The following is a 20,296-nucleotide window of genomic DNA, read 5'->3' on the forward strand; positions in this document are numbered from 1 at the left end:
AGCCAGAGAGAGCGAAGTGGAGGTCTCAGATCCATACCTGAGTGTCTGTGGGGAGTGGGTGGCACAGGGACAGATTGAAGGCAACTGGGAGAGTGGCACTGCCATCATTGGGGATAGGACGTCCAGAGGAGGAGCTGTTCTCAGGGGGATGGAATTTTCCTGGTGCAGAGACCCTGAGGCTCTCATGTTCTCTCTTAAACCCTTTAGTGGCTGGGCCACTGCATCACCTGCTTTGGACAGTAGTGACCCAGCACTTGATACCCCCACCTGCCCGGACATGCTGTGCTCTGTCCCTGACCTGTCGGTGCGCCCCCTCCTCACCCCCGCAGGGGCCGGAAGGGATTCGACATCGCCCTCAACTTGCTCTTCGCCATGGCATTCTTGTCCAGCACATTCTCCATCCTGGCGGTCAGCGAGAGGGCCGTCCAGGCCAAGCACATGCAGTTTGTGAGCGGAGTCCACGTGGTTACTTTCTGGCTCTCGGCTCTGCTGTGGGACCTCATGTCCTTCCTCGTCCCCAGTCTGCTGCTGCTGGTGAGCTGCATGGTGCTGGGGCCCTTCCCCCACACGTCCAGGGGGCTTGCCTTGGGGACCCTGCGTGGACTGAAACCAGCCTGGGGTCCATGCTGGCAGCTCAGCCCCCGTTGCGGGAGGAGGTTGGGAATGCCCTGGCAGCCCCCCTCGCCTGTCTGCACACCCCCAGCCTCTGCCCCCCTTTGGTAGGTAGGGCCCTGGAGCAGGTGCCCTGGTGGACAGCTTCCTGTTTCCTCAGGGAGGATACCAGGAGAGCCACGGAGGTGGGTGGGGGGCAGACACGGCCAGAGGGGCTGATGGGCCTGGGCTCATGCGTCCCCTGTGGGCACGCCGGCCGCCTGTCTGTGCTGCTGCAGGTGGTGTTCAAAGCCTTCGACGTGCACGCCTTCACGCAGGACGGCCACGTGGCCGACGCCCTGCTGCTGCTCATGCTCTATGGCTGGGCCATCATCCCCCTCATGTACCTGATGAGCTTCTTTTTCTCGGGGGCGGCCACTGCCTACACGAGGCTGACCATATTCAACATCTTGTCGGGCATCGCCACTTTCCTCGTGGTCACCATCATGCGCATCCCAGGTGGGAGCCAGGAGACCACCTCCCTGCACCCCAATCCCTGCACCCACAGAGCTGCTCAGCCCGATGGGGGAGGCCCAGATGGGGGCACCGGGCAGGCCGGTGGGGCCGCCTGCCAGAGGTGCTGCCCCGGAGGCCTGGTGCCTGATCCCTGGGGGAGGCACAGCTGGCTATGCAGGGAACTCCGGAAACCTGCCCTTCCCGATTGCTCTGTTCTTGGAGGCAGGTGCGGTGTGTCCTCCAGCGCTGACTTGTCTGTGCCTCCTCCCCACAGCGGTCAAGTTAGAAGAACTTTCCAGAACCCTGGACCGCGTGTTCCTGGTGCTGCCCAACCACTGTTTGGGGATGGCGGTCAGCAGTTTCTACGAGAACTACGAGACAAGGAGGTACTGCACCTCCTCTGAGGTGGCAGCCCACTACTGCCGGAAACACAGTGAGTGTCCAGGCCTCTCTCGGGACAGCCTGTCCCCCATCACAGGCACAAGGGCCACCTCGCATGGTGAAGCCACCAAAACGCAGGAGGTGCTTGGGGCCCCCGTGTGGCAGTGACACACCCTCGGAAGCGCAGTGGGCCCCGCGCTAGCGCATCCTCCACCCTGGGGGCTGGGTGCAGGCACCTCACGGTCCCAGAGAGAGGGTCATGGGCTGGGACCCCGGAGGGGAGGGGCGCTCAGGGCACGGGCACAGCACCCTGTCCCTTGCTTGCATAGACATCCAGTACCAGGAGAACTTCTATGCATGGAGCGCTCCGGGGGTTGGCAGGTTCGTGACCTCCATGGCCACCTCAGGGTTTGCCTACCTCACCCTGCTGTTCCTCATTGAGACCGATCTGCTGTGGAGGCTGAAGGCCTGCCTGTGTGCCTTCCGGAGGAGGCGAGCGCTGGTGAGTAGCTCCAGGGCCCCCATCTGGCCTCTGGCTGCTCTGCGTAGGGCGCCCTCCAACCGAGGTTGGGCTTCCTTGGGGCCACCACACAGGGAGGGCCTCAACACTGGCCACAGCCAGGCTGCGTGTCCATCGGCAGCGCTCACAGCCTGGGAGGGGCTGCGGCCTCACCGTCCCCAGGGGCTCTCCGTCCCAAGACCCTGAAGCCATGGAGTCGAGGGAGCCTGGGGCCTCAGGGACCTCGGTCTCAGTGGAGGCGTGTGGGCTGGGGCGCCCTCATGTTTGTCACATACATTCTTTCCCTAAACAAACAAAACCTGTTGAGACAGCATTGGATGGACAGGAACCCAGGGCTAATTGGGGCTAAGATATTATGACTTTTCTAAGAAAAGGGGTTTCGTGGTTTTCTCCATGAGTCCTGCACCGTCCTTGTCCCCCAGGTAGTTTGTGTCTCCTTGAGGCAAATGTTAGCCCTTACGGCTGCCCAGCTCTCCTTGTGGGAGGTCTGAGTTGGCACACGTGGGGCTGAGCTGGGGTGAGTAGTTTAGCCCTTCCTCCCATGGGGAAGGACCTCTCTGGCGGGAGCTCACCCTGGTGGTCTTTCTCTGGAACAATTAGACAGAAGTGTACACCCAGACGTTAGCGCTTCCTGAAGACCAGGACGTGGTGGATGAAAGGAACCGCATCCTGGCCCCCAGCCTGGACTCCCTGCTGGACACGCCTCTGATTATCAAGGAGCTCTCCAAGGTGAGGTGGGCCCTCTCTCCGCGGGTCTATCCCCCGGCCCCCCCACCAGAGCTGGCTCCCGGCTGTCCCCAGGCCTCCGCACAGCTGTGTTTTCTCCCGGGCACTGTGCAGGTGTATGAGCAGCGGGCGCCCCTCCTCGCCGTGGACAAGGTCTCCCTCGCAGTCCAGAAAGGGGAGTGCTTTGGCCTGCTGGGTTTCAACGGAGCCGGCAAAACCACGACTTTCAAAATGCTGACTGGGGAGGAGACCATTACTTCTGGGGACGCCTTTGTTGGGGGCTACAGCATCAGCTCTGACATCGGGAAGGTGGGTACAGCCAGGGAGGCAAGAAGAAGGACACCCGGGAGGTAGGGATGGGGCTTGTCTCTGGCTCATGGTTCATGGACAGGAGGACGAGGCAGTGACCACGGCCAAAGGTAAGCAAGTGATGGGGAGAAGACTGAGGAGATTACAGCCCCCTCGGCCAGACGGGACCAGGCCTGGCAGGCGGGCTGAGACCGAGTCCCTCCCGGAGAAGCAGCTTCTTTGGACCTGGGCACAGAGTGGCACCCACAGAACTCTGCCCACTGGAAAGAACTCTAGTCTGTGTGCATAGATTTATAATAATGGTGTTCTGGGCTGTTCAAACCAGACGTCCCACCGAGAACCAAAAGCAGGATAAAATGTTAATGACAAATCACATAGTTAAGAGCATCTAAGAGCCCGAGGCGTGGTGAAGACCTCCGCAATCTGCAAGCCCTGAGAGGCTCCACCGGAGCGCCCCTGCACAGAGGGCGCTATGGTCCCGGTGACTGGGTTTAGGGACCTTATCGAGTGTATGGGGCAGAAACAAAGGACCACCCCTCTACGTTAGGATGAAGCAGGCCACCCTCCTGCTCTCCCTACCCCCGGGGATTGCATGGACAGTTTCCCGTGTGCTGAGCAGGGCAGGGGAAGGAACAGAGAAGATGCTTGTGCCTGGGAATGACTGCATCTCCTGAACTGGCAGCAGGGGCTTCCAGGTGGCTCTGCCCCCACACTGCAGCTCACACCCTCTCTGCAGGAAGGCTTTCATCCTAGGCCTCCAAGAGCCCCTCACGTAGTGCTTCAAGGCTTGTGAGCAGTGCACAAGCAAAGCAAACAAAGCAGACAGGGTGCTGCGGCTGGAGCCCACAGACACAAGGGCTCCACGGCAGGACAAGCCCACCACTTTGGATTTGCCGTTACCAGACCCAGATTGTAAAACAACTGTGTTACTATGTTCAAATAAATAGACAAGATTGAAATTATACGCAAGGAAGAGGAAACTGTAAATGTGATCTAGGAAATGGAGGCAAGGTGAGAAGTCTGAAATACGTTTAATCTGAGTTCCAGCAGGAAAGGAGAGAACGGGGGGAGAGGTAGTAACTGCCATGGTCATGGCCAAGAACTTTCCCAGACCGATTAAGAACAGATTCCGGAAGTCTAAGAACCCCAAAGAGGTTAAAGAAAAAGAAACCACATCTCTGGAATCCACAGAAACCAGGCTTGCCTGTCCCCACCAGCTGCCGAATGTGGCTGGAGGTGGAGGCCTGCCACGCAGCATCCTGGCTGTGCTGAACATAGCCACTTGTTCCAAGACCAGCTGCCATGCCATCTGCCCAGGTGACGCCCCACCCCAAAGGTGTTGCCAGCAAACATCTCTTAATAGAGGAGGAAAAAGAAAGGTCCCAGCACACATTAGATGTTTGTCAAGCGTCTAATGAACGGGTATCTGTCAGCTGTAAAGCATTGCATGGACACGGTCACTTTGTATAATCAATGCATTCTTGCATCCATCCGCCCCTGTGCTGCCCGGGGTAGACCGGTTTCTGGCCTGTCTCTGACCCCTGGGTGGGGGGCAGTCTGGGTCCCGGTACCTACCCCGCCACTGAGCCAGCCAAGCCCCTCCAGCAACCCCAACAAAGTGCTGCTCGGCAAACTTTGGCAGTGGGAGGCCGCCAGGGCCTGTGCACCGACTGAGGGACCACCCTAGACAGATCCCCTGAGAGAAACCCTCTGACCTGCTTTCTCCCGGCTGTGCTCCAACCCCAGATGCGGCAGCGGATTGGCTACTGCCCCCAGTTTGATGCCCTGCTGGACCACATGACGGGCCGGGAGACACTGGTCATGTACGCCCGGCTCCGGGGCGTCCCCGAGTGCTACATCGGCGCCTGCGTGGAGAACACGCTGCGGGGCCTGCTCCTGGAGCCGCACGCCAACAAGCTGGTCGGGACGTACAGGTGCGCCTGCGTTCCGGCCCCTGCCCTGCCCCCCGCCTCAGTGACCTCAGGCCTTCCCAGGGTGGAGTCAGGCTCTCTGTTACCATAGAGCCGGGGGCACGCGGGTCAGGGGCTGGAGCTCCCACCCATCATTCCAGGATCAGTGAGGATTTGGCAGCATGGCCCAGGCAGCTCCAGATGAGAGGGGCTGCCCCTCTGGTTCCTGCCACCTGGAGGCACAGCCAGGACCCCCTGTCAGGCCCCCTTAGGTGCAGACAGGTGGTGCTACTGCTCTGTGTGGGGCTGTGGACCAACCCCCTGGGCACAGCTCTCTCTAGGGCTTCCTACTCTATGAGGTGGGCTTTCCAGGCACGCTCACCTCATTCTTCTTCACCTGGGACACTCTGCCATCACTGGGCCCGGTCCTGTGCTGGGACCCGGAGAGCCCATGCTAATCATCCGCCTTACCTTCCCCTGCACCCCCTCTGCCCTAGCGGCGGCAACAAGCGGAAGCTCAGCACCGGCATTGCCCTGCTTGGAGAGCCAGCAGTCATCTTCCTGGACGAGCCGTCCACTGGCATGGACCCCGTGGCCCGGCGCCTGCTCTGGGACACCGTGGCAAGGGCCCGCGAGTCCGGAAAGGCCATCGTCATCACCTCCCACAGGTAAAGCCAGGACCGGGGCTGTAGGAGGGGTGGGCCGGGAGGGGCTGGGTGGACAGAAGACCTGTCAGCATCTGGTGAAGTCTGAGGAGAATCCCTAGGCTCTACCGTGTGGGCCACACCCTGAGCATGGGAATCAGGAACAGCCTGATCTGGGCATCAGTACTTTCCCATGTGCACAGCTTTTGATGTGGAGGGTGGGCATCAGCATCCCCCAGTGCTATATCAGGCCTGCACTCCCTCTTCCCAGCATGGAGGAGTGTGAGGCCTTGTGCACCCGGCTGGCCATCATGGTGCAGGGTCAGTTCAAGTGCCTGGGCAGCCCACAGCACCTCAAGAGCAAGTTTGGCAGTGGCTACTCCCTACGGGCCAAGATCCGGAGCGACAGGCAGCAGGAAGCCCTGGAAGAGTTCAAGGCATTCGTGGACCTGACCTTCCCAGGTGTGTGCCGCTGTGCAGAGGTCATCTGTGCGTCTGTCCATCCCTGACCCCTGGGACGAGGGCCATGATTCCAGGGGCCTGGGCCTCCCTCCCTTGGCCATCCAGCCCGGCCCTCAGGGGGACACGGTCTCTCCTTTGTGCAGGTAGCGTCCTGGAAGATGAGCACCAAGGGATGGTCCATTACCACCTGCCTGGCAATGACCTCAGCTGGGCGAAGGTGAGCTTGGGCCCCACTGGGCCTCCAGCAGTTGCTCCTTCTCCAGCCAGCTCTTTCCAAGGAGGAATCACTTTCAGTTTTTCTGCTCTAACACTCACCCTAATATCTGCTAGGTTTGGGGGTTTATACCTCAAATATCTGAGTTGGAAAAAAAATGGTGCAAAAAAGGAGACTGGCCCAGAGAGGTAACACATCTTGCCCAAAGGTCATACTCTGAGCTGGGAAGAGTCAGGAGGAAGCCTGGTGCCGGGGCCTGCTCGCCCTGTGCAGGGGTAGGATCTCTGGTGGCCTTACCACCCCCTATGGCCAGAGGAGTCCCAGACCAGCCGAGGAGCCAGGCCCTGGCTTGTTAACAGTGGCTTTTCTGCTTCCAAAGGTGTTTGGTGTTCTGGAGAAGGCCAAGGAGAAGTATGGCATGGACGACTACTCTGTGAGCCAGATCTCGCTGGAGCAGGTCTTCCTGAGCTTCGCCCACCTGCAGCCACCTGTCGAGGACGAGGGGCCGTGAGGAGCCGGGCTCACAGGTGGGCATCCTCTCTTGCTCCGAGTTCACCTCATCCTGCACCTTTATTTCTGATCACTGTTTTCTACAATGGATTGAAGAATCAAGGCACAGTATGGACCGGGTGTGTCGTGCCCTCACGCTGGGAAGCAGCATGGGAACGTCCGCGTCTCAGGCATTCTGAAGCCCGCCGTCCAGAACTCAAGATCCCCACCAAGAGCGTGTCGGGCAGTCTGTGTGGGCAGGCTGCGGGGTCTGGGCGGAGAGCTGTCCCGGAAGGGGCCTCACTGACCCAGGGGTCGAGAGTACCCAGCCATACCGCTGCGTTCGCACCTGGCATGGAGCTTCCCTGGGGTGAAAGGGAAGGCCTGCAGGACAGTGGGCATCGGGCTCACCAGGCTGCCCAGGATGGACAGAAAGACGCCTGTCACTGTCCTCAGGGGAGATACGGCTGAATTAGGCACTGAGGTCTTGGTTTCCAGTGCAGCTGGGTGTCCTGGAGTCCCTCTCCTGAGAGGGTGGACACTGCGCCAGACAGAGCCGGCCCTGAGCCCAGCGTCATCCCACCAGCGTCTTCCAGAGTGGCCGGTGAGGGGAGGGGTGAGCCACAGGCTGGGAGGCCAGTTGGGGACCACCGTGGGGCTGAGCAGCCACCCATGGAGGGCACACCTAGTGCGTGGTGACTGTCCACAAAATAAAGGCTGGGAGGGAACATGACCGTGGTCTGTGAGTCACGAGGTGGGCCCCCGGGCCCCGTCACCCAGTGCAGTCCCAGCACGAGCCTCCTGTGTCAAGTTCCAGACAAAAACAAGTGCTCGTTTTTCCCAATATGTAGTCAGTTTACAGAACTCGCTGCTGTGGAATAAGCCAAAAATGCAAGTGCACAATCAGGGTAGCTAAATGGCCACCTGAAAGACCCTTTGTCCAGGGTGAGGAAAGAGGCATGTAGGGTTGGCAGAGGAGGGTGTGGAGCTGGGTGGGCAGGAGGTCTTTGGCTCCAGGGCCACTCGTGGGCTTTACACCATTTTCCAGGAGAGTTTTCTTCAGCATCAGCTCCCTTTTATTGATGCACTTTTATTTCTTTTTTTTTTTTTTAATCATCTTTATTGAAGTATAATTGCCTTACAATGGTGTGTTAGCTTCTGCTTTATAACAAAGTGAATCAGTTATACATATACAATATGTTCCCATATCTCTTCCCTCTTGCATCTCCCTCCCTCCCACCCTCCCCATCCCACCCCTCTAGGTGGTCACAAAGCATGGAGCTGATCTCCCTGTGCTATGCGGCTGCTTCCCACTAGCTATCTATTTTACATTTGGTAGTGTATATATGTCCATGCCACTCTCTCACCCTGTCACATCTTACCCCTCCCCCTCCCCATATCCTCAAGTCCATTCTCCAGTAGGTCTGTGTCTTTATTCCCGTCTTGCCACTAGGTTCTTCATGGCCTTTTTTTTTTTTTTCTTAGATTCCGTATATATGTGTTAGCATACTGTATTTGTTTTTCTCTTTCTGACTTACTTCACTCTGTATGACAGACTCTAACTCCATCCACCTCATTACAAATACCTCCATTTCATTTCTTTTTATGGCTGAGTAATATTCCATTGTATATATGTGCCACATCTTCTTTATCCATTCATCTGTCGATGGACATTTAGGTTGCTTCCATGTCCTGGCTATTGTAAATAGAGCTGCAATGAACATTTTGGTACATGACTCTTTTTGAACTATGGTTTTCTCAGGGTATATGCCCAGTAGTGGGATTGCTGGGTCGTATGGTAGTTCTATTTGTAGTTTTTTAAGGAACCTCCATACTGTTCTCCATAGTGGCTGTATCAATTTACATGCCCACCAACAGTGCAAGAGTGTTCCCTTTCCTCCACACCCTCTCCAGCATTTATTGTTTCTAGATTTTTTGATGATGGCCATTCTGACCAGTGTGAGATGATATCTCATTGTAGTTTTGATTTGCATTTCTCTAATGATTAATGATGTTGAGCATTCTTTCATGTGTCTGTTGGCCATCTGTATATCTTCTTTGGAGAAATGTCTATTTAGGTCTTCTGCCCATTTTTGGATTGGGTTGTTCGTTTTTTTGTTATTGAGCTGCATGAGCTGCTTGTAAATCTTGGAGATTAATCCTTTGTCAGTTGCTTCATTTACAAATATTTTCTCCCATTCTGATGGTTGTCTTTTGGTCTTGTTTATGGTTTCCTTTGCTGTGCAAAAGCTTTTAAGTTTCATTAGGTCCCATTTGTTTATTTGTGTTCTTATTTCCATTTCTCTGGGAGCTGGGTCAAAAAGAATCTTGCTGTGATGTATGTCATAGAGTGTTCTGCCTATGTTTTCCTCTAAGAGTTTGATAGTGTCTGGCCTTACACTTAGGTCTTTAATCCATTTTGAGTTTATTTTTGTGCATGGTGTCAGGGAGTGTTCTAATTTCATACTTTTACATGTATCTGTCCAATTTTCCCAGCACCACTTATTGAAGAGGCTGTCTTTTCTCCACTGTATATGCTTGCCTCCTTTATCGAAGATAAGGTGACCATATGTGCGTGGGTTTATCTCTGGGCTTTCTATCCTGTTCCATTGATCTATATTTCTGTTTTTCTGCCAGTACCAAACTGTCTTGATTACTGTAGCTTTGTAATATAGTCTGAAATCAGGGAGCCTGATTCCCCCAGCTCCATTTTTCGTTCTCAAGATTGCTTTGGCTATTCGGGGTCTTTTGTGTCTCCATACAAATTGTGAAATTTTTTGTTCTAGTTCTGTGAAAAATGCCAGTGGTAGTTTGATAGGGATTGCATTGAATCTGTAGATTGCTTTGGGTAGTAGAGTCATTTTCACAATGTTGATTCTTCCAATCCAAGAACATGGTATATCTCTCCATCTATTTGTATCATCTTTAATTTCTTTCATCAGTGTCCTATAATTTTCTGCATACAGGTCTTTTGTCTCCTTAGGTAGGTTTATTCCTAGATATTTTATTCTTTTTGTTGCAATGGTAAACGGGAGTGTTTTCTTAATTTCACTTTCAGATTTTTCATCATTAGTATATAGGAATGCAAGAGATTTCTCTGCATTAATTTTGTATCCTGCTACTTTACCAAATTCATTGATTAGCTCTAGTAGTTTTCTGGTAGCATCTTTAGGATTCTCTATGTATAGTATCATGTCATCTGCAAACAGTGACAGCTTTACTTCTTCTTTTCCGATTTGGATTCCTTTTATTTCTTTGTCTTCTCTGATTGCTGTGGCTAACACTTCCAAAACTATGTTGAATAATAGTGGTGAGAGTGGGCAACCTTGTCTTGTTCCTGATCTTAGTGGAAATGGTTTCAGTTTTTCACCATTGAGGACAATGTTGGCTGTGAGTTTGTCATATATGGCCTTTATTATGTTGAGGAAAGTTCCCTCTATGCCTACTTTCTGCAGGGCTTTTATCATAAATGGATGTTGAATTTTGTCAAAAGCTTTCTCTGCATCTATTGAGATGATCATATGGTTTTTCTCCTTCAATTTGTTAATATGATGTATCACGTTGATTGATTTGCGTATACTGAAGAATCCTTGCATTCCTGGGATAAACCCCACTTGATCATGGTGTATAATCCTTTTAATGTGCTGTTGGATTCTGTTTGCTAGTATTTTGTTGAGGATTTTTGCATCTATGTTCATCAGTGATATTGGCCTGTAGTTTTCTTTCTTTGTGACATCTTTGTCTGGTTTTGGTAACAGGGTGATGGTGGCCTCGTAGAATGAGTTGGGGAGTGTTCCTCCCTCTGCAATATTTTGGAAGAGTTTGAGAAGGATAGGTGTTAGCTCTTCTCTAAATATTTGATAGAATTCGCCTGTGAAGCCATCTGGTCCTGGGCTTTTGTTTGTTGGAAGATTTTTAATCACAGTTTCAATTTCAGTGCTAGTGATTGGTCTGTTCATATTTTCTATTTCTTCCTGGTTCAGTCTTGGCAGGTTGTGCATTTCTAAGAATCTGTCCATTTCTTCCAGGTTGTCCATTTTATTGGCATAGAGTTGCTTGTAGTAATCTCTCATGATCTTTTGTATTTCTGCAGTGTCAGTGGTTACTTCTCCTTTTTCATTTCTAATTCTATTGATTTGAGTCTTCTCCCTTTTTCTCTTGATGAGTCTGGCTAATGGTTTATCAATTTTGTTTATCTTCTCAACGAACCAGCTTTTAGTTTCATTGATTTTTGCTATTGTTTCCTTCATTTCTTTTTCATTTATTTCTGACCTGATCTTTATGATTTCTTTCCTTCTGCTAGCTTTGGGGTTTTTTTGTTCTTTCTCTAATTGCTTTAGGTGCAAGTTTAGGTTGTTTATTCGAGATGTTTCCTGTTTCTTGAGGTAGGCTTGTATTGCTATAAACTTCCCTCTTAGCACTGCTTTTGCTGCGTCCCATAGGTTTTGGGTCGTCGTATCTCCATTGTCATTTGTTTCTAGGTATTTTTTGATTTCCCCTTTGATTTCTTCAGTGATCACTTCGTTATTAAGTAGTGTATTGTGTAGCCTCCATGTGTTTGTATTTTTTACACATCTTTTCCTGTAATTGATATCTAGTCTTATAGCGTTGTGGTCGGAAAAGATACTTGATACGATTTCAATTTTCTTAAATTTACCAAGGCTTGATTTGTGACCCAAGATATGATCTATCCTGGAGAATGTTCCATGAGCACTTGAGAAAAATGTGTATTCTGTTGTTTTTGGGTGGAATGTCCTATAAATATCAATTAAGTCCATCTTGTTTAATGTATCATTTAAAGCTTGTGTTTCCTTATTTATTTTCATTTTGGATGATCTGTCCATTGGTGAAAGTGGGGTGTTAAAGTCTCCTACTATGATTGTGTTGCTGTGGATTTCCCCTTTTATGGCTGTTTGTATTTGCCTTATGTATTGAGGTGCTCCTATGTTGGGTGCATAAATATTTACAATTGTTATACCTTCCTCTTGGATCGATCCCTTGATCATTATATAGTGTCCTTCTTTGTCTCTTGTAATAGTCTTTATTTTAAAGTCTATTTTGTCTGATATGAGAATTGCTACTCCAGCTTTCTTTTGATTTCCATTTGCATGGAATATCTTTTTCCATCCCCTCACTTTCAGTCTGTATGTGTCTCTAGGTCTGAAGTGGGTCTCTTGTAGACAGCATATATATGGGTCTTGTTTTTGTATCCATTCAGCCAGTCTGTGTCTTTTGGTGGGAGCATTTAATCCATTTACATTCAAGGTAATTATCGATATGTATGTTCCTATTCCCATTTTTTAAAATGTTTTGGGTTTGTTATTGTAGGTGTTTTCCTTCTCTTGTGTTTCTTGCCTAGAGAAGTTCCTTTAGCATTTGTTGTAAAGCTGGTTTGGTGGTGCTGAACTCTCTCAGCTTTTGCTTGTCTGTAAAGGTTTTAATTTCTCCATCGAATCTGAATGAGATCCTTGCTGTGTAGAGTAATCTTGGATGTAGGTTTTTCTCCTTCATCACTTTAGGTATATCCTGCCACTCCCTTCTGGCTTGCAGAGTTTCTGCTGAGAGATCAGATGTTAACCTTATGGGGATTCCCTTGTGTGTTATTTGTTGTTTTTCCCTTGCTGCTTTTAATATGTTTTCTTTGTATTTAATTTTTGACAGTTTGATTAATATGTGTCTTGGCGTGTTTCTCCTTGGGTTTATCCTGTATGGGACTCTCTGTGCTTCCAGGACTTGATTAACTATTTCCTTTCCCATATTAGGGAAGTTTTCAACTGTAATCTCTTCAAATATTTTCTCAGTCCCTTTCTTTTTCTCTTCTTCTTCTGGGACCCCTATAATTCGAATGTTGGTGCGTTTAATGTTGTCCCAGAGGTCTCTGAGACTGTCCTCAGTTCTTTTCATTCTTTTTTCTTTATCCTGCTCTGCAGTAGTTATTTCCACCATTTTATCTTCCAGGTCACTTATCCTTTCTTCTGCCTCAGTTATTCTGCTATTGATCCCATCTAGAGTATTTTTAATTTCATTTATTGTGTTTTTCATCGTTGCTTGGTTCCTCTTTAGTTCTTCTACGTCCTTGTTAAATGTTTCTTGCATTTTGTCTATTCTATTTCCAAGATTTTGGATCATCCTTACTATCATTATTCTGAATTCTTTTTCAGGTAGACTACCTATTTCCTCTTCATTTGTTAGGTCTGGTGTGTTTTGACCCTGCTCCTTCATCTGCTGTGTGTTTTTCTGTCGTCTCACTTTGCTTATCTTACTGTGTTTGGGGTCTCCTTTTCACAGGCTGCAAGTTCGTAGTTCCCGTTGTTTTTGGTATCTGTCCCCAGTGGCTAAGGTTGGTTCAGTGGGTTGTGTAGGCTTCCTGGTGGAGGGAACTAGTGCCTGAGTTCTGGTGGATGAGGCTGGATCTTGTCTTTCTGGTGGGCACGTCCACGTCTGGTGGTGTGTTTTGGGGTGTCTGTGGCCTTATTATGATTTTAGGCAGCCTCTCTGCTAATGGGGGCTGTGTTCCTGTCTTGCTAGTTGTTTGGCATAGGGTGTCCAGCACTATAGCTTGCTGGTCGTTGAGTGAAGCTGGGTCTTGATGTTGAGATGGAGATCTCTGAGAGATTTTTGCCGTTTGCTATTACGTGGAGCTGGGAGGTCTCTTGTGGACCAGGGTCCTGAAGTTGGCTCTCCCACCTCAGAGGCACGGCCCTGATGCCTGGCTGGAGCACCAAGAGCCTTTCATCCACACGGCTCAGAGTAAAAGGGAGAAAAAATAGAAAGAAAGAGGATAAAATAAAATAAAATAAAACTATTATAATAAAAAATAAGAAAAAAAATTAAGAATAAATTTATTAAGAAATTTTTTTTTAATTTTTAAAAATAGATTTATTAATTTTTTATAATAAAAAATAAGAAAAAAATTAAGAAAAAATTTATTAAGAAAAAAAATTTTTTTATTTTTTAAAAATAAAAAATATGAAAAAACTTATTAAAATTTTTTTTTAATTTCTAAAAATAGGAAATAAGGAAAAAATTATTAAGAAAACATTTATTAGGAAAAAAAATTTTAAGTAAAAAAAGAAAAAAAAAAAAAAGGACAGACCTAACCCTAGGACTAATGGTGAAAGCAAAGCTATACAGACAAAATCTCACCCAGAAGCATACACATATACACTCACAAAAAAAGGAAAAGGGGAAAAATTAATATATCCTGCTCCCAAAGTCCACCTCCTGAATTTGGGATGATTTGTTGTCTATTCAGGTATTCAACAGATGCAGGCACAGCAAGTCGTTTGTGGAGCTTTAATCCACTGCTTCTGAGGCTGCTGGGAGAGATTTCCCTTTCTCTTCTTTGTTCATACAGCTCCCAGGGTTCAGCTTTGGATTTGGACCCGCCTCTGCATGTAGGTCGCCTGAGGGCGTCTGTTCCCCGCCCCGGACAGAACGGGGTTAAAGGAGCAGCTGCTTCGGGGGCTCTGGCTCACTCAGGACGGGGGGAGGGAGGGGTATGGATGTGTGGCGAGCCTGCGGCGGCAGAGGCCGGCGTGACGTTGCAGCAGCCTGAGGCGCACCGTGCCTTCTCCCAGGAAAGTTGTCCCCGGATCACCGGAGCCTGGCAGTGGCGGGCTGCTCCGGCTCCCGGGAGGGGCGGTGTGGAGAGTGACCTGTGCTCGCACACAGGCTTCTTGGTGGCGGCAGCAGCAGCCTTAGTGTCTCCTGCCAGTCTCTGGGGTCTGCGCTGATAGCCGCAGCTCGCGCCCGCCTCTGGGGTCCGTGCTGATAGCCGCGGCTCGCGCCCGCCTCTGGAGTTCGTTTAGACGGCGCTCTGAATCCCCTCTCCTTGCGCGCTTTTGGGAGGACTGACATCTTCTGCCAGTGTTCAGTGGGTGTTCTGTAGGAGCAGTTCCACGTGTAGATGTATTTCTACTGTATCTGTGGGAAGGAAGGTGATCTCCGTGTCTTACTCTTCCGCCATCTTGCCTCGTTCCTCACTCTTATTTCTTATGGCTTTATTTTTAACCTTTTTTTTTTAGTGGTTTGAGAGACGGCAATTTTTACTTGTTTATTTATTTATTTATTTATTTATTTATTTGGCTGCATTGGGTCTTCGTTGCTGTGCACGGGCTTTCTCTAGTTGCAGCGAGCGGGAGCTACTTTTCGTTGCAGTACACGGGCTTCTCATTGCAGTGGCTTCTCTTGTTGCGGAGCACGGGCTCTAGGCGCATGGGCTTCAGTAGTTGTGGCTCGCGGGCTCTAGAGAGCAGGCTCAGTAGTTATGGCTCAGGGGCTTAGTTGCTCTGTGGCATGTCGGATCTTCCCGGACTAGGGATCGAACCCATGCCCCCTGCATTGGCAGGCGGATTCTTAACCACTGTGCCACCAGGGAAGTCCTCTTATGGCTTTCTAAATTTCCGTGATTTGAATCTCTGTGCCTTTTACATTACCTTAGAATTCATAGGTTTAGAAAAGACTTGTTTTCATCACTCTGGTTCATTTGGTACATTTTCAAATTTGCATTTTTATCATTCTCTCAAAGTTTATGAACGTTGCAAATAGTTTCTAGTAGCTCTTTTATTCCCTTTAAGATTCTTCCAACCATCATCATTTAGTTCCATATTATTAAAAAATAACAACAATAACAACTTAGGGGTGGTTGTGGTCCTAAACGTTGCCCAGCAGCAAGCATCTTCTGAGAGGTGGGCTGTGACTTGTCTGCAGGTGTGTGGCTGCTGTAGGTTTGCTGGTCAAGGGAGGAGGGCAGAGGCCAGCATGGCCTGGCCACGTGTCCCCCAGCAGCCCTCCTGCAGGGCATCCTGGCCTTGTTTTCAGTGTTAAAGATTTAGAAATTTGACATTTTTCCCTTCAGTGTCACAAAACAGGGTGTGAGGAAAGGTGCTCAGGACTGAAGGAACAGCATATCTGAGGCACACGCATGAGATCAGATTGCACGGGTCCAGGGAGAGGTGGGTTTGTTGACGGGAGATGAGGTGGAGAGACGCAGGATGGAAGCAGGGGCTGTCGTGATCGGAAACCCCTTTTGGAAGACAAGTCAGCAGCTGTGGAGAGGATGATGGAGTCACAGCCAAGGCTGCAGCAGTGGGGACAAGATGGGAGGCACACGGCAGTCAGGGGAGAGGAGCCCATGACTGCATCCGTGCGTGGAGCTTGGGCAGTTGCAGGAGAGACAGTTAGGAAGGACCCCAGGAGCAGCAGACAGGGGTGCCGCTGTTAGGGTCCATGCAGCACCCCCGGGTCATCTGTGAGGCTGCTGGAAACCCACCATTGGAGCCAAGTGTCCTCAAAGAGCCAGGATTGGGGCCTTAGAAGCCCCCAGCCCTGGTGGTTTGATTTGAGCTGTGGCACCTCCAAGCCCAGGGGCAGGGCAGGACCCACCAGCTCCCTAACAGGAGAGTCGGCCTACCCACACCCCTGCCACCTCCTGCTCCATGCCTATTCCAATTTACTCAGATCTCCAGGCCCAGATGGTCCCTAGAGATGCTGGCCCCAAACAGCTGCCACATCTGCCAGGGCCAAGGTCCTGCCTTCCCTGCCCTGCACAGTCTGGTCTGGGGCTCCGGAGGTCTAGAGACCACGTCAGGGCTGAGAGCGAGGCCTGTGGAAAAGTCCTGCCCGGCCCCATGGTGGCTCAACTGAGACAGTCAGTGGACACATGGGCTGTCCTACAGCCTGACAGCTGCACCCAGAACCAAGGACCCTGAGGAAGGAGGAGGGCAGCCTCACGGGGAGGAGGGGAGCCCCTCCTCTGCCTTCACCATGGGGAAGGGCTGCCAGGCAGCAGGTTACAGGAACAGCTCCTGTGGAACAAAGACTCTGCAGTGGCCTTACTGCACACATCAGAAAACTACACCGCAGTGGTTTACAAAAGACAAGAGTTTATTTCTCTGCCAAGTACAAAGTCCAGAGAAGGCAATCTAGGCATTCCATCACCAGTGGTCAAGGTCTCAGGGAGCCAGACTCCATCTGCCTGCTCCATCCAGGTGCAGGCCTCCTCAAGGTCACCTTTCAGGGCCAAGGTGCCAGTGAGACTTCCAGATGGAGTGAGCAGGAAACAGGGTGAGGAGCAGGAGGGCACAGCTGGCCGTCAACGTGCTTCTTCGTCTATGTCATTGTCCAGAATGCAGGCACATGGCTGCACCAGACAAGGGCGCTAGGACATGCAGTCTTATATTTAGCCGGGCACCCCCCCAAAAAAAAACCCTGATACCAGGACACAACTGCAGTCTCCACTGTGATTGTAGAGGGCAGGCTGGCCTCCTCAAGAAATTGGTCCCCCCATGCATGCCTTCCTTGTCCACCTCAGCTGGTGAGACCCCGCTTCAGCCAGGAAGACCTGGGTATGGCCACTCTGTGGCCATACCCCAGGGTCCATTTCCCCATCCACCACCCCGCCAACAGAGTGCCCTAGCCCTTTGGCTGCAGGGGCTCAGAAAAGCAAAACAAACTGGACAGTTTCTTTCTGGGAAAATTCCAATCCCAGATCTTTAGCCTAGGACTTGAGGTGAAGCCAAGGTCACCCAAGTCCCTGGGACCCCTAGCCCAGTCTCACAAAGCAGCAGGCAAGACTGAGGCAGAGAACCCAGCAAAATGGAGGAGTGAGCCAAGGCCAGCACCTGGAGGGCAGGCTGGAAGGCAGGTCCGGGGGTGGCCACAAACCGTCTAGGGATGACCACACCCACCAGGTGGAGGAGGAGCTGCCCCTGCCTGCCTGGCCTGGACTCAGCCCCAGCCCGGCTTGAACTCAGGCCATTCCTTCAACACAGAGGCGGTGACGGCCCATGCCCCAGGGGAGTCAGAATTGACACCTGTGGGGCCAGAGCCTGGGAATGAGGGGGAAAGGTTTCCAAAAGGCTAGCCTGGGGCTAGACTGCCAGCTAGGGCAGCCGATTCCTGCTGCTCCATCTGAGTGACACCCCGTGCCAGCTGCTGTTCAGCTCACCTCTGGGGACCAGTGCAATGCTCACGGCATAAGCTAGCAAGGCCCTGTGGGACCCTCACTCCCACACAGATCTGTCAGTGTGAAGGTGAGCACCACCCATGCTCATCCAGACCCTGCTGGCTGTGCTAAGGGCCAGAGTCATACCTGCAGACAGGGACACTCCTGGGTAGACAGCCTGGGCCCACCTGGGTCCAGAGGGGCTAAACTCCACCCACTCCATCAAGGAAAAGACCCACAGGGGTTCCATGAGGTACCTCCAACACCAAAGTCAGGGTTAGGCTGCTCACCTGAGCCCACAGCTGAGGCCAGCAGGCCGAGTGTGCAACGTCACCCCTCCACACACAAGGCCCCATTCCCTGAACCCTAGCTCAGGTCTGACCCCAAACCCTGGAATGTGCAAGCTCCCGCAGCCCCTCTCCCGTCCCCAGTGGAGGGCAGGGCACCCTAAGGGGGGTTCAGGGTAAAGATGGGCCTGGAGACTGCTCGAGAAAGGGCACCAAGACGGCAGTCCAGGTCCCCACAGGCCCCCCAGGAGAGACAGCCAGGAGGCAGCACAGCACTGGGCCCTGGAGTCTCATCCGCACCTGATGGGCACACGTGGCCTGGGCTTCAAGCAGGCTGGAAGAGGGGCTGAAGCTGGGGGTCGGGCCCAGGGGGCAGGGGCCCTGCCTTCCTTCAACACACAGGGCCGCCCAGGCCCTGCTCCTGGGGCCCGGCCCACACCCCACAGATGCCAGCATTAGATGCCTCCAAGGTCGGAGAAGCCCCAAATCCACTGGCTGCGGAGGCCAGAGTAGGCATGGGGCAGGCCTGAGCAGCTCACCCAGAGCCCAGCACACCTGCTCCCCTTCTCTGGCCGGGCCTCTCCCTGTCCCCTGTGACAGCCCCAGGGTGGGCAGCTCAGATATCACTATCCTTGACCTCCTTAGGGCAGAAATGGACATGGGGTTTAGGGCATGAAAACCAGCACAAGCTCCCAAGCCCACCGCTCAGCAGCCCTCGGCCCTGTAGCCCCTCCAGCGGGCAGCCTGTTCCCATGGGGCCCCAGGACCTGACGCCCCCACACCTTGGAGACGCAGAGCCAGGGAGGCCTCACCACAACTCCAGACCCTCATTGGCTGGCTGGCCCTTTCAAATCCAGCCTGGCCACCCAGAAGGACAGGCCAGTGCCTCCTCCTGGGTGCCTCCTTCTGGGCTCCTTCAGGGGTTGCAGGCATTCACCACCACAGACAGAAGCCAGGCCTCTTGACCCACCCCTCTTCTGATGCCTCCTCCAGGGTCACCTAGACATCACAACTGCCCTGACCCCACCCAAACCCCTTTCTTCCACTTGGCCAGACCATGCCTGCCCTTGGCACGGAGACTGTCAGCAATGGGTAGAAGTGCTTCCTTGACATGGTTTACAAGTGGATGCAATGCCTGCTCAAAGCTCCTGTGTGGCCCACTGTGACCTCCAACACAACGCAGGCCATCCCTGGCCCTTTCAGTGTGCCAGGTTACCAGCCTCCAAGGGCAGGCACTGTGGAGGCCTCCAGGCCCATAGAGAATAAAGGCAGGGGGATATTCTGCCTTGATGTGGGTATATTCTCAAACTGAGTGCAGCCCCACATCGTCAGCAGGTGGCCCTCGGCCCTGGGGGAAAGGGAGGGGGGCTCAAGACACTGGCCAGAGCCCACACGATGCTTGTGGTGTAGAGCTCCATGCCTGGGGCTTGTTTGCCCAGTGCCCTGTCCCAAGGAGCCCTGCCCCACCCCCTCCATCAAACCTGGGCCAAAGACCTCCTGAGGTCCCCAAAGACCACAGCTCCCTGGCCCTCAATTCCCATGGCCTCAGCAGGTTAGCACTGGGGGTTGGGAGGGGAGAAACCCAGGACTCCTGGAAGGCTGGGGTCGGGGGCCCTCCAGAGTTTTATTTTCTCATGTTCCTTCCAAACACATTCTGCTGATTCTCAAAATGGCAAAAGCCAAGATGCTCAAATACTAAAGCTCAACAGCTGAGAACACACTTGATAATAAAATCAATTATATTTAGAAACAAATTTGATTAAATTCATAAATGAATCATGCTTTTAAATTTAATATGAAATGTGTTAAAATTTATATGCGTGCCAAATTCTATTACTTTAGAGCATTAACAACAACAAAAAAACTGAAGGGGGACTTCCCTGGTGGTCCAGTGTTTAAGACTCCATGCTTCCACTGCAGGGGGCACGGGTTCGATCCCTGGTCAGGGAACTAAGGATCCCGCATGCTGTGTGGCAGCAGCCAAAAAAAAAAAAAAAACTGAAACCAGAAGGGGCTGTCTGCCCAGCTGGCTGAGTCCCCATCCTCCTTTTACCACAGTGGGGATCATGGGCTTGCCCCATCCCCACCTAGGGTGTCACTGTGTCCCTGGGCAAAGGCTCTGGATTCGGGGCCTTTCAGGGCCACACACTGACGTGGCCCTGAATATGTGGGGCTCCAATGTGCTGCCATGGCCTCCTCACAGACTTCCGTGTGCTGCAGGCCTGGCCCACCAAGGCCACACCATCCCCAACACCGACCCTCTGGGTCTCTTCACTGATGCAGGGCTAGGGCTACCCTT

At 52.0% G+C, this 20,296-nt stretch overlaps 1 protein-coding gene across 11 annotated transcripts in view; it reads left to right on the forward strand.

Annotated features, from left to right (window-relative positions):
- Positions 1–7,765, forward strand: part of ABCA3 (ATP binding cassette subfamily A member 3) — a 45,818-nt gene extending 38,053 nt beyond the window's left edge. For 8 of the 11 annotated variants that reach the window (XM_057529336.1, XM_057529332.1, XM_057529334.1 and 5 more), the window contains 10 exons: positions 330–534; positions 891–1,110; positions 1,382–1,540; positions 1,818–1,990; positions 2,609–2,737; positions 2,849–3,043; positions 4,790–4,977; positions 5,451–5,621; positions 5,869–6,059; positions 6,653–7,764. In XM_057529336.1, coding sequence (XP_057385319.1) covers positions 330–534; positions 891–1,110; positions 1,382–1,540; positions 1,818–1,990; positions 2,609–2,737; positions 2,849–3,043; positions 4,790–4,977; positions 5,451–5,621; positions 5,869–6,059; positions 6,653–7,233 — 2,212 coding nt within the window. In that variant the 3' untranslated portion in view covers positions 7,234–7,764. Of the gene's footprint in view, positions 1–329; positions 535–890; positions 1,111–1,381; positions 1,541–1,817; positions 1,991–2,608; positions 2,738–2,848; positions 3,044–4,789; positions 4,978–5,450; positions 5,622–5,868; positions 6,060–6,202; positions 6,277–6,652 lie in introns of all 11 variants that reach the window. The other 3 variants (XM_057529341.1, XM_057529340.1, XM_057529342.1) reach the window with 2 other exon arrangements.
- Positions 7,766–20,296: the final 12,531 nt, after the last annotated feature.

This window comes from Balaenoptera acutorostrata, chromosome 15 (assembly GCF_949987535.1).
Source record: "Balaenoptera acutorostrata chromosome 15, mBalAcu1.1, whole genome shotgun sequence".
Lineage (NCBI taxonomy): Eukaryota > Metazoa > Chordata > Mammalia > Artiodactyla > Balaenopteridae > Balaenoptera > Balaenoptera acutorostrata.